General features: G+C 45.3%; 1 protein-coding gene across 3 annotated transcripts in view; it reads right to left on the bottom strand.

Moving 5' to 3' along the window:
* Window positions 1-10314: 10314 nt before the first annotated feature.
* Window positions 10315-14305, bottom strand: part of PSEN1 (presenilin 1) — a 67054-nt gene continuing 63063 nt past the window's right edge. For all 3 annotated transcript variants that reach the window (XM_065940071.1, XM_065940073.1, XM_065940072.1), the window contains exons 11-12: window positions 12798-12916; window positions 10315-11561 (exon numbers count right to left, since the gene is read on the bottom strand). In XM_065940071.1, coding sequence (XP_065796143.1) covers window positions 11406-11561; window positions 12798-12916 — 275 coding nt within the window. In that variant the 3' untranslated portion in view covers window positions 10315-11405. The remainder of the gene's footprint in view (window positions 11562-12797; window positions 12917-14305) is intronic.

The raw sequence follows: 14305 nt of genomic DNA, 5'->3' as shown, positions 1-14305 counted from the left end.
TGGGTAGGACGCTGCCCGGGGTGGAAGAGCCCCAAGAGCAACAAAAAGCAGCAAGACAAGTTTTCCAGAAAATTTGTCCTGATTGGCTCCCATTCAGCAGCTCTGTTCTCAAGATCTCATCCTCTTCCTTCCACATGGACATATCACACACACACACACACACACACACACACACACACACCCCTGCACACTGCAAAAATCTGGGCTACAGTCTCCTCTGGAGAAGTCACTTGCCTGAACTTCTGGAGACATGCAGGGAGCTGGTGTGAGGAGACCCCCTTGTCCACTGTCTGCTTCCTGAGGGAGAGGGGCTCCAGCCCAGGCCCCTAAAAAGGCCAATGTGGGGTGCGGTGTGGGGCCAGCCCCAGAGCACAGGCCTGGAGGGTCCCTCCAGCCTCTTAGGGGTGGCCTGGCCTCTGGAGCACAGCTGGTGTCTCGTGGCTGAGCAGGGTGGACTCAGTGCCTCAGTCGCTGCAGAGAGGGCGAGGTGTCATTCTCTGGGTGTGGTCCTGACGTGGGCTGGGCGTCCCCTGCTCCGTGCCTGCTGTCCCTATGGGCTGCCAGGGAGGGGTCCTGGATCGGGACCCCCAGAGGCCAGCAGCTGAGACTCCTGAAATCCTCTCCCCGTGGTCACTCTCCACTTCTCTCCCAGGGTACTTACCTCCTCTGCTGCTTCAGCTGCTGTGTTTGGATGATTCTCACCCAGAAACTGAGTGATGTCTGTGCCTTGTGCTAAAGTCAGAGAACCAGCGCCCTGCAATTCAGAAACAGCCTTTCCAACACTCAGCTTATCGAGGGGAAAGTACTAACTTTTATCTTCTTTCTGTGCTTCTCTAACCAGTACATTTCCGACCCGTTACCTTGGATCCTCTTTCAGAGTATAATGCTATTTAAAGATAAGGGGTGGTGTGGTTACTTTTGTATTAAAACAGGCACACAGACATACAACGTGGATTAAGTTTGAGAATATGATGCTAAGTGAAACAAGCCAGAAACAAAAAGATAAATTTAAACATCGTGTGATTTCACTTCCATGAGTTACCTAGAGAAGGCAACTCCCCAGGTGGCGCTAGTGGTAGAGAAGCAGCCTGCCAACGCAGGAGACTTAAGAGACACGGGTTCCATCCCTGGGTCAGGAAGATTTCCCTGGAGGAGGGCATGATGACCCACTCCAGTATTCTTGCCTGGAGAATCCAATGGACAGAGGAACCTGCAGGGCTACAGTCCATAGGGGTTGCAAAGAGTCAGACACAACTGAAGCGACTGAGCATGCACACAGAGAAGGCGATCATGGAGACAGGTGGTCACCAGAGGCTGGGGGCAGGAGTGGGGGAGGGATGGGAAGTTAGTGCTTAACGGATACAGTTTCAGTTTAGCAAGATGAAGAGTCCTGGAGATGGATGGTGGTGATGGTTGCACAACATTTTGAATATAAATACCACTGAATTATACATTAACAAATGATGAAGGGACTTGCAGGGGGCTTGAGTTCAACCCCTGGGAAGAGAACTAGATCCCACATACTGCAATGAAGAGTTTGATCGCTGCAACTAACGCCCAGCACAGCCAAACAAATATTTTTTTTAAGAAAAGATGAAAGGAGTTCCCTGGTGGCCTAGTAGCTAGGATTCTGGGCTTTCATTGCTGTGGGCCGGGTTCAATCTCTGGTTAGGGAACTGAGATCCTATAAGTCATGCAGTTCGGGCAAAAAAAAAAAAAAATTAAGATGGTAAATTTTATGTCATGGGTGTTTACCAGAATAAAACAACAACAAAATATGTTGTGAAATAAAACTAAAACTTTGATTTTCTTAAAACTCTGGAGACATTGCTGCCTGTGGCTGCCACTCTGGACTGCTCTAGACCTGCAGGGTCTCTCGTGATCCTCTGTTGCTTGAGCAACTTTAGTTGGAAAACTTGCCTGCATTTTACAGAAGAGAAACCAGAGGCGCAGAGCGGCGCTCCAATTCACAGGGCCCCTGTCCTGGAGGTAAGAAGCGCAGGCCTTGGCGCCAGACCTGCCAGGGCGGGGGCAGCCTCTCCCACTTTCTAGCCGTGTGTGTCTGTGACCGTTACTCATCTTCTCGCAGTTTCCATTCTCTCACATGTGAAATGAGGATAACCCTACTCACCGGTGAGATGAGGAGGCCCGAGACAATGCTTGTGATGGGCTCTGTGAAGGGTCTGGGCACGTCAATAGTAAATGCTCCAGGGACATTGGTTTTATGGGGCCAGTACGGTTCTCTGGGGCTTTGTGTGTTAAATGAGGGGTAAGAAGAAGTATCAAGAACCCCACTGTCCTTTATTCCTCCGGCATTCAATGTGGTGACACTGACTGAGGAGAAACCCATAGGTTTCTCAAGATGTCACAGATGTGCCCTGGGGGAGGAATCCTGTTTGGATTCCACCCCACCACCTATTTATAAATACTGGATCTTTTAAGCAGATAAGGCCAACTGATCTCAGGCTTCAGAATCTCCAGCACAGCCTTATAAACAAGGGCAAAAGTGGTTCATGTTTGTTCTTACTTAAAACACATTCCCACACATGCGTCTTGTTTATGTATCATCCTGCATGGAAATCCCCTCCTGTGGGCCTCTAATCCACCCATTACTTCACTTATTCAGCAAACATTTATTGAGTCATTTCTAGGAGCCCCAGATGGGTGGGTGAATGCACGCACTCGGCTCCCTCTTACCACCTCGGCCAGCTCTTCTCCTTACCTGGGGAGTGGGAGGGTTTGAGCAGCTGGAAGGCACACCTCTGTGGTCTAAGTGAAGGTGCCCACATTGGTTTGCTCAGAGGATCAGGGTGCATGAGACAGTTTTCTCTGCTGGCTTCCCTGTCTAGAGAGCCAGTCTGCAGACAAAGGCTGTCTGCTCTAGAATAACAAAGGAGGGTGTCGGGGAGACTGGGGTGGGCCACAGGAACGTCAGTCCTCAGGGAGATGGCAGGAAGAAGCAGGTCCTGGCCCCCCACCAGCCAAAGACAGAATCCTGGAGCAACACTGTCTGGGAGCAAGGGGCTTGTCTTGTGAGAAACTGGCTGGGCAGAGGCGGGTGATCAGGGAGGGGCTGCGGGAAACAGCTGGGTTGGCTGAGCTCCCAGTGGGGAGATGAGGCCAGGCTTGTCTCCAGTCCCGGGGGGCAGGGCCTGGGGCCCTCTGAGGGGGCGGCCAGGCCTCTCCTGCCAGAAGGCTGGAGCGTGGCCAGGAAGATAGGCAGCGCCTTCCAAGCACCCAGGGGCTGATGGGGAGGGGGTCCAGATGGCCGCTGGCCACTCCACTCGGCTGCCAGCTTGGCAGAGCCAGCTCCCAGGACTGGTACCGGGTAAGCTCCAACTGCAACAGGGCCACTCTGGGCCAGATCACCTGCCTTCCTTCATGGAAACGTTCGCCAGTGCATTTGACTTGAAAACAAGAATCAATTTATGCAGCAATTAACAAATGCTTGGTTTGCCTTGGTGAATCATTTCTTTAATGACAAAAGTTGCATAATCACTTGTAACAAGTCTGTGACTTTATTATTTCCTGGTTTAAGTCATGACTCTATTGCGCAAGCAAGGAAATGGGGAATTCTCACCCTTGCTGTTAGAAAGAATTCTCCAAAGAACAACCGGACAGTGAGAGGAGCCGGGTCCCTGTCGCTCCTGAGGGTGGGCCGCTGTGGGCTCACTGCCATGTATCCATCAGACACCAAAGGGGTGTCCTGGCTTAGAGGGCAGGATCCTACATCACCAGAGTCAAAGGGGTGAGGCCACCGATAGCACATTAACCCCTAGGACGGCTGGCGGCATCGTGAAAGTGAAAAGTGAAAATGTTAGTCACTCAGTTGTGTCCAACTTTTTGTGATCCCATGGACTGTAACCCCTCAGGCTCCTCTGTCCATGGAATTTTCCAAGGCAAGAATACTAAAGTGGGTAGCCAGTCCCTTCTCCAAGGGGATCTTCCCAACCCAGGGATCAAACCCACGTCTCTTGCATTGTGGGCAGATTCTTTACTTTCTGAGCCACCAGAGGTTCCCACCAAGGCTGAAGAACTTACTAAACTGCCATGGAAAAAAAAAAAAAAAACTGCCATGGAACCCAGCTCCAAATGCCAGGGAAGTAACCCAGGAAGGCAGAGTAGCCACATTTAACAAAAGTGAAGCCTAGCCCAGCTCTCCCAGTCCTGCCTTAGAGAGAGCACAGACATGGAGGAAATCAGTGTGAAAGCAGATAGCCTCCTGGAGTCTTCAGACCTTGCACTTAGACCCCTGTGCAGATTACCCAGGATAAAAATGCCCTTTCTCTCCCACTGGAATGTTACTCAAGCCTGATGACCTTTTCAAACTAGATGACCTTCTTGCTGGACTATTCCAGAGAGGACCCCTGAACTGGGAGGGAAAGGGGCAGGGAGGCTGGGTTAGGGGGTCTCAGAAACAAGACTTCCCAAGGAGATGCCACGATGGCAGAAGGTGGCATGGAGGTAATTTTCAACATCTCAGAAAATCCAAAGGCATCACACATTCACATCTATCTGGCTCAAGCAAGTTAAAACTCGGTCATCTCATTAAATATCTATGTATCTTATGGCAGATGTATGGTGAGAGATCCAGTGAGAAGACAGAAAAAGAAATTATTTCCTAATGAGTTATTCAGTGTTTGGTGGACAAAATCTCTGAAAATCTAAGCACAACATAAAAGTTCAAAAAAAAATCTCTCTTCAGTTCCCTTGACAGATATGTGATAACCACATCGGGAGAGGATGTACCAACCGTTAAAACACTCACTTAAATTCAGGTATTTAGGTATAGTATAAATACATTTATCTAGCTGCTAGTGTTGTTTCCATTTTTAAATCATCCCTGGATGTATATCTTGGAATTTAGTGGTTCTTGACTAGCTCTGCTACACAAGAAAACAAATGTAATCAGAATTTTACCTTCACTTCACCTTGTGGTGTTCTATGGTAAAAGGGTAACAAAACCCTTTCCTTTTGCAAAAGGAATTGACCTTGGGTTACCACAGAATGAAAACAGTTTTAGAAGGAAAAAAAAAAAAGACAAACTGAGGCAGCAAGAGAACTTCACCTTCTCGCCTCAGAATTAAAGCCTCCTACAAGCCTGGTTTCTGAGGCTCTTCTGTCTCCCGCCTTTAGAGGGCACAGCATGGCAGGCATGGAAGGGCCAGCCCACGTGAGAGAACCAATTTCTGTCAAGAACAAGAGGCTCTGCTGTTGAAAGGTCCCTGTGGTAGGTCAGTCATCATCCTCCACAGTCTCTACAAGTCATTTAATGAAGGAAATATAGTTTAAGTAAATACAGAAACAGATGTAGTTAGTGAATTAGGTTTCCCTCTGGGAAACTAACACTTGAATTCAAAATCCAATTATCCTCGGGTATCTCCCACATTCTTCCTGATTTTGTTTTTCACGTACACTCTTTGTCTTCTTGCCAATTCGGATTCTTCCCAAACTTGGTTCAAATGTTATGTTGCTAGAGAAAACTCTGCCCTTAATCCCTGTCTTTCATGGATCCTTCCTTTACCCCACATTCCCATTCAGACCATGTAGTAAATATTGTGCTTGCTTGTACTCAAGCATGCTATCATTTCACTTTTAACCAGATCCTAAAGAACTGGTGGGCAGGGTCTCCCCTGACTTTGGCACACAGAATTCCCAGGGAGAGGGGCTGGGCCACAAAAAGCTGTGGTACTTACCTAGTGATGAAGGAAATCCAGCCTCATTACTCCTGCTTCTTAATCTGCTGGGGTCATTCTTCCTTTTCAGCAAGAGCACCATTGTCAGGGGCCCTAAGAATCAGATACCTCTCAGTTGATGAGGACAAATCTAGGCAGTGACACTGCCTAGAAGATTCAGAAAACCAAGTGATGCTTGATTACCATAGGAGGGTTAAGAACACCTTCTTTTCTTTGATACCCTTGGCCAATGTACCCAGGAGCTCATCCACCCCTTCTCTGCTTCTTCTGAAGACAATAGGCTCTTTTTTTCTGCCACAGACTTATTTTTTACCAGTAATTCGCAACATTCTGTAAGGAAGTCTCTGTGTAGAAACAAAAGGCTTTGTAGAGTGATTGGACAACATATGCTATACGAGGGAGGTCAATAAAAGAAATGTTGTTTTTTTCCATCATGTGACCTAGGTAATAATTTTTTAAAGACAATCCTCTGGTTTATAAAATCTATGCACTGTACAACATACATCCTGTAAGTAATCTTGACAGTCTTTACATTTAGTTAGATGTTTTCTGGAAAAAATATTTTTCAAAAAAAAATTTTTTTTTTCAGAAACATGTTAAAAATAATTAAGACTTCTCATAAATAGATTTAATACAGTACCCTTCCAAGGTGTGACCTGCTATAGTCTGTATGACTTATTTATGAGTGAAGGATGGAAACAACGCATGTGTGCTTCTATTTCCTGATAATGGCTGGAAAGTTCTCACAGTTACACGTGAAAATACTTTCATGTAAGGAGACGAGCACACCTGGAGTCATGCAGTCTTTATTAATTTGATAAATAACAGGAAAATCTGCAATCATCTATCAAAATTATATCTTACCAAGAATTTGAAAGTTACTTTGAAAAGATGTATTCGCAGTCTGTCTGAATCGTGTACAAAACTGTCTGGAGAAGCAGAAGCCAGGCAATGAACAGGTGAGGGTCAATGATCCCACAGTAACTCACCCAGCGCTTTGACTGCGTGAACACGCTAGTCCTGTACACACTGCTCTGCACAGTTGACTAGGAAGCTGTCTCGTCGCAATGCTTACTTGTTTTTAAAGGAAAACTGCCTTCTGGGAAGTCTTTCCTGCTACACAGGCCAGGCTGAAGTGCTAACACCAGATTCCAGGGTCCATGGTGGACCCAACTTCTTCCTCAGGGAGATGTTGAAGCTGTCAGAGGTCCTGGGAAATGGCTTTGACATTCGACTTCTGCACCGGGCCGATGACCGTCAATGCACAGATCTGACGTGTTCCATGCAGAGAGGGCGGTTCTGACAATGCCATCCAGACGATCTGGAATGTGAGCGCTACAGTGGTCTTGTTGGGACACCTTGCTGGGCAACTTCAACGAGGGTTGTGAAGAGCTGAAACCACTGTTTTTAAGTCTCCTGTGTCTGGGGACTTTTAAAATCAAGTCTCTTCCCAAACTGCTACATTCAGGACTCCCTTGGTGTTGAAAATGAAAGATGAGACGGATTTTTATACTATCCAAAAGCAAATTTAGAGAAAAAGGAATACTTTACTGAAAGGACTGGTTTCTGGAAGAATCAGGTCACCTCTGTTACATACATTTTTAAGCCCTCAATAACAGTAATCATGAAAAACGGTTTTGACAAGTAGACAGTATGTTAGAGAAGCTAAAGTGGTGTTCACCAGAAAACAAGAGACTGCAGCTACACTGAGGATACATTTGAGTCATTTTTGCTTTCTTAGACCCCAGTGCCATGCCAGGAACAGGGAAGACACTGAACAAAACCCTTCGGAGTGGTTTCTGAGCTCATTTTTTTTTTAGGGCTAGATCATAAACAGGCGAACACGAAAGGCCAGGCCCTGGGGGGTCAGTATCAGAGGCTTCCTTGAGATGTCTGACCCTGTGAGATCTTACGTGGTGGTTTAACTTGTCTTACCTTCTACAAATTATGATTAAAACTACATATATAAAGACTGCTGAGGCCAAGTAAAAGCCAAGGACTAAACACGTTATCTGTTTGTAACATAAAGAAGGTTTTTAAAACCAAGGAACACTTGAAAAAATGGAGATCCAGGAATTTAAAAGTAAAACCACCACCCCATCAGTTGTTGCTTCTGTAGTGCAATCAATAAATTGTTCACTTGTGATTTTCTTCCACGTTGTTCGGAAAGATTCTTTTTCTGATCAAAGTTTAGTCATTTATAGTGAGTGTTGTGATCCAAGGACTACCCGCTTACCTGGTAAGAATCAGAAACAGAAGTGAGCACTTCTTTGAAAAAAAGCTCTACAGATCCCCCAAATATTGTTGGAATTTCCACAGGCTGGTTTACGGCAACATTCTGTATGTAAACACTCTTGTAGGCCAGTCAGACGCAGACATCAGTGGGCGCCATTCTTCCTCCTCCCCTCCCCCTCTTCTAAAGCAGGTCAGCTGAGCTGGTCATGCTTTGTGTCAATGGTTCTGGCGCCACAGCCACCCCCTGCCCCTGTATGAGGGCACATCCTCAGTGGAATTGCTGTTTTCTCTGGTGACAATTTATTTTTCATGGTGGAAGACTAGTATTTTGACATTGCAGAAACTGACTTGACTTTAAGAAGGTTCAAAGGAAAAGTTCTGTGTCTAACTAAGACTGGTGATTAGAAGAAATATGATGATGTTCTCTCTTTGCTGAGACGTGGCTCTGTCTTGCACAAAGTGACAGGTCCACTGCAATCTTTCTACATAGGCCAGTAACACACAGGACGGATCTGAACACAATCACACACCCCACACATCCTCTTCAAAGGTAAACCCTTCAGGCATAGCACATTTGGGAGCCTCACACAAATAAACTACTCAGGGCTCCCTTCAAGACTGCTTCAAGTCACATACTGGAGTTCGGGTTGCTTTGCTGTAGCTTGTTGAATCGTGTGTCTTCCTAGAAGAGAATATCCATGTTGCCACATATCTGTGGAGAAAAATGGCATCTTGGGGAAAGGGGGCTAAAGGAAAAAAAAGAGAGATGACAAAACCTATTCTCGAGCCCCAACTTTCTTAGCAGAGCTGTAATTTCCCCTGCAGTTCTCACAGCCCAGGAGCGTTTTTACACACAGGGTAGTACTGGCACATTACTCCTGAAGTTAATTTGTTAGAAATATTCCACGACAAAAAACAAATCCTCTAAACTTCATGGAGAACCCAAAGCAGATCAAATGAGAGCTGGAGAGAAAGCAGCAGGAAGCTGAGGGGGAGTTGGCCTCTCTTCAGCCTCAGGGGGAAACCACGTTCCACACAAACGCTCACAGTGTGGCTGGCCACTGTGGCTGAGGGCTGGCTGTGGTAAGAAAAGGGGTGTGGTCACTATGGCTGAGGGCTTACTCTGGTTGGAGAAGGGGTGTGGTCACCGTGGCTGAGGGCTGGCTGTGGTTGGAGAAGGGGTGTGGTCACCATGGCTGAGGGCTGGCTGTGGTTGGAGAAGCGGTGTGGTCACCATGGCTGAGGGCTGGCTGTGGTGAGAAAAGGGGTGTGGTCGCTGTGGCTGAGGGCTGGCTGTGGTTGGAGAAGGAGTGTGGTCACCGTGGCTGAGGGCTGGCTGTGGTTGGAGAAGGGGTGTGGTCACCATGGCTGAGGGCTGGCTGTGGTTGGAGAAGCGGTGTGGTCACCATGGCTGAGGGCTGGCTGTGGTGAGAAAAGGGGTGTGGTCGCTGTGGCTGAGGGCTGGCTGTGGTTGGAGAAGAGGTGTGATCACCGTGGCTGAGGGCTGGCTGTGGTTGGAGAAGGGGTGTGGTCGCCGTGGCTGAGGGCTGGCTGTGGTTGGAGAAGGGGTGTGGTCGCCGTGGCTGAGGGCTGGCTGTGGTTGGAGAAGGGGTGTGGTCGCCGTGGCTGAGGGCTGGCTGTGGTTGGAGAATGGGTGTGGTCGCCGTGGCTGAGGGCTGGCTGTGGTTGGAGAAGAGGTGTGATCACCGTGGCTGAGGGCTGGCTGTGGTTGAAGGGGTGTGGTCGCCGTGGCTGAGGGCTGGCTGTGGTTGGAGAAGGAGTGTGGTCACCGTGGCTGAGGGCTGGCTGTGGTGAGAAAAGGGGTGTGGTCGCTGTGGCTGAGGGCTGGCTGTGGTTGGAGAAGAGGTGTGATCACCGTGGCTGAGGGCTGGCTGTGGTTGAAGGGGTGTGGTCGCCGTGGCTGAGGGCTGGCTGTGGTAAGAGACGGGGTGTGCCTGGCAAAGCTTCCTCCAGAGATGCCGTGTGCCTACAGCTGGTGACTCTAACTCTGTTCATTGTCCAACTGAACTGCTCAGGGGCTGAACTCGGAGGCCCAGTTCTCAGATGTACATTGAAACGAAAGGTAACGCGGAAGGGGAAATACAGAACACCCGTTGTGAGTTTCTTGAGGAATCGTTCGGATCCTCTCCTTCACAGGACATGACCTCATTTTGTCCCACTGGCTGCTGGGGGCCTCTCCTCTTTTCCCTTTACAGCTGCTTCTCCTCCAGACTCTCGACTCTCCCTCAGCTCGCCAAGTGAAATAACGGTCGTAAACTTTATAAACCACTGGCTTTTGGCTCAAATTCCGGCCTACTGTCAAGAGACAATGGGTTGTAGTTTAAAAAAAGGAAGGAAGGAAAAAATCAGGACAGAAAAGTGCTTCACGAGCAATTTTACTCTTAATTCTACTGTCTTTGGGCACACACTGTATTTTGCTATTGAAGAAATCATGACAGCAGGGGTGAGAGCACTGATTCATGACACATTCTTTGCACCACACAAAGAGCAAAATCCTATAACAACTGGACCATCTGCTACCACAACAGGGCTGTTTTATTCACCGTACAGGAGAAGTGCTCGTGAGGGGAGTAAAGGGAGAGAAGGGGAGGAGGGAGGCACCTGGGGGCAAGTGAACCTCCCAATATGCCTACAAATTAGGAATTTGGTGGAAAATCCAGAATTTACCTAAGGGTGATAGGGAATCGTTGAGTTACAGTCCCATTATTTCCAGAAATTACTGAATTTGAACCTGAGGTTAAGACTTTTAAGATAAAGCAACCTCAAATAAGTTCAGACTGGCCTTGGGAAGAAATGGCAGCCACAGATAATGAGCTTCAGTGCTTGAGAAGAAGTGTCAAAATCAACCTATACCTCTGATTTGACTCAGGTGAAAAAAAAGTCTTATTTAAAAATGGTAAGTCTGCAGCAAAAAGTCTGAAAGTTTGACTCCCTTCCCATCTTTCCATTTTGCTGCTGGTGCCTGCTCTCCTTATGGTATCTCCCAAAAAGGTTCAAAATTCAATACAGATTTATTAGGTTGATTTTCAATATGTAGCTTAAGATGAAGAGTCCTGTTTGGTTTAAACCATTTCATTTAACCTCCTGGTAATGGTAGTCCTGAGAGTCTGCAGCGTTGGTAAAGTCCACCTACGACCACAGGTCAACCTGCTGGTGGGAGCACAGCAACTTTTTGGCCCATGGCTTTGCCTTGTCCTTGTCCCTCAAATCTGGTAGTTTCTGCATTGAGGGACTTAGTTCACCACAATGACGTGTTCAAAACCGTTTTCTATAGAAACCTCCTTCCAACGCCCAATAGTGCAGGTGGTCAGGAAGACTTGGAAGGAAGCTGCAAAAAGTCCAGCTGGGAATCTTGATTTTGTTAGATGTGGACACCGGAAAATCACCTTTGTCCTCCCCAGATTTTATTATAGTCAAAGGCGAAAAATCCATGAGATTCTAACTGTAAATATGCTAGATATAAAACTGATGGAATGCTAACTGGTCCATAAAGGGTTGAACAAGATAATCTGTGGCAAAGTAGAAAATAAGCCCAAAGGTGATAGAGACTGGAAGAGCTGGTAATGCTTTCTTGAAAATGGCGAGGAGCAATAATGTAAGGCACAAACCCTGTGGAAAAGGGGGGAAGAGACACAAATGCAGACATAATTATGCAAGTATTCTGTGCAAATCAACTCAATCACAAACCTTGGTCTTAATTTAGTTAATTGAATATACAATCCTGAGGTTAAATTTTAGAACAAAATTTTTTCATTGAATCTGGAAACATTTTTCTTCACAACAGAGATTATTATCCATATATTATTGATATTACATCCCCTAATTCTGATAGGGGATAGAATCTGAAAATAAGCAAAATGATTTTTTAAAACAAATTAACAATACTGAAATTTCTATCTAAAATATTGACTTGGCTACTGTAGATTTAGTTTGGCTAGCTAAAAATCCCAGAGGTGAAGAACATTATGCTGTCTGGGGGCAAAGAGGTGCTCATGGAATAAACCAACAAACGTTTGTTTATGAAGTGTATAGTGTTTTCTTGTAAACATAGAGCAGCTATATAATACAGGCCATTTTTCACCCTAGCTAACTGAGACACTAAGACACATCCAGAAAACTAACCTCAAAAAAGGAATAAATGAAAACTCTAACTGGTCACATGACCAAGATAAATCACAAATATAATCACAAAATAAATATATAAGTAAAGGCTCTCATCTAACCTCTCATCCAACTTCACTCATATATATAATACATGAGACATCATACCTCCAGCAAAAATAACAGTAAGAAATATCTTATGAGTTACTTAAAATCGTAGTTCTGAAAGCTTCAGGCTCACATTGTGACTCTATAAGCAAAATCTATGTGTGATCAGGCACTATGTTAGCTTTTCTTGCCTCATATTGCCTGCCCAAAGGACACGGTATGCTGCAGGTTGTGGCGTTAAATGCAAAACTGCCCCCAAACCCACACTAAGTGAGGAACTGCTTACCCCTTTAAGACTGATCTAATTCTCTACATAATTATTTATACTGCCAGGCTTGAAGCAGTGGTTCCTAATCAGAGGTGCTTACCAGAATTTCCTGGGGGAACTTAAAAAAAATACACAATTAAAACAAATTAAATAATATCTCAGGGCAGAGAAGCACTGTTTTAAAAGCTCCCAGGTGATTTCAATGTGTGGCCACATGGAGAAACTATTCAGGTGAGGTCCAATTATTTGTGTTTTTAAAAAGCTCCCCAGGTGATTGGAACACTCAGCCAAGCTGGGGTTAAAAGAACTGCCTTTTAATCAGTTTTGAGATAAGCAGTTCTAACAGGTTTTAATCAATGTATACTTACAATTAATATGGCTACAAAACAGGCTATGGTTGTGTTCCAGTCTCCACTGGCTGTTGCAGAAGCTTTACCAACCAGAACACTGTAGAAAATGAAATCTCCTAATCCAAGTTTTACTCCCCCTAAAACAGAAAGATTATGAATATAAAAGTTTGTCACTCTTTGCTATGACTTCACAATTTAAAAATGTGCTCCCTCCCCATCCCACACTGAATGAGAAGTCAGTAAATAATATTATACAAAGTTAGGCTTTAATTAGGTTTTCCCTTTTTTTTTTTTTTTTTTTCTGTAACAGGAGGTTCAGATGCTATAGGGCTGACTCTGGGTTCTTAACAGTAGATGCTGCTGTTATATATAAAAAATAATGACAATAAATAATAATTGTCATCTGTTGTTGCCGAGTTTATACCTGGCACTTGTTCCAATAAATCCTCACAAGAAGCCCTATGAGATAGGTATCATCTCCTTTTATTTGAAAAACAGTTTCACTGAGGTATAATTTACTTCATAAAATGCACCAATTCAATGACTGTAAAAAACTTGGAATTGTGCAACCATCACCATAACTTACATTTCCATCACCCAACTTAGATACTTGTGTTTCAAGCCTTAAGCAACTGATCTGTTTTCTAACTCTATAAATCTGACTTTTCTAGACACATAGAAATGGACTCATAATATGAAGTTTTTTGTGACTGGCTTCTTTCATTTAATGTAAGTTTAAAAATTGAAGTATAGTGACATTAAAAAAACCAAGATCATGGCATCCGGTCCCATCACTTCATAGCAAATAGATGGGGAAACAATGGAAACAGTGACAGACTTTATTTTCTTGGGCTCCAAAATTACTACAGATGGTGAATACAGCTGTAAAATTTTAAAATGTTTGCTCCTTGGAAGAAAAGCTATGACCAACCTAGCATATTAAAAAGCAGAGACATTACTTTGCCGACAAAGGTCTGTCTAGTCAAAGCCATGGTTTTTCCAGTGGTCATGTATGGAAATAGATGTGACAGTTGGACCATAAAGAAAGCTGAGCACTGAAGAACTGATGCTTTTGAACTGTGGTGTTAGAGAAGACTCTTGAGAGCCCCTTGGACTGCAAGGAGATCCAACCAGTCCATCCTAAAGGAAATCAGTCCTGAATATTCATTTAGAAGGACTGATGCTGAAGCTCCAATACTTTGGCCATCTAATGCAAAGAACTGACTCATTGGAAAAGACCCTGATGGTGGGAAAGATTGAAGGCAGGAGGAGAAAGGGGTGACAGAGGATGAGATGGTTGGATGGCACCACTGACTCAATGGACATGTTTGAAAAATCTCCGGGAGCTGGTGATGGACAGAGAAGCCTGGCATGCTGCAGTCCATGGGATTGCAAAGAGTCGGATACAACTGAGCAACTGAACTGAACTGATGTACAATGTTGTGTTAGTTTCAGGTGTACAAGGTGGTTCAGTTATATATATATATATTTATTTATTCAGATTATGTTTCATTACAGGTTATCAC

This window comes from Muntiacus reevesi, chromosome 7, assembly GCF_963930625.1.
Source record: "Muntiacus reevesi chromosome 7, mMunRee1.1, whole genome shotgun sequence".
Classification (NCBI taxonomy): domain Eukaryota; kingdom Metazoa; phylum Chordata; class Mammalia; order Artiodactyla; family Cervidae; genus Muntiacus; species Muntiacus reevesi.
This window is presented reverse-complemented; position numbering and strand designations above follow the sequence as displayed.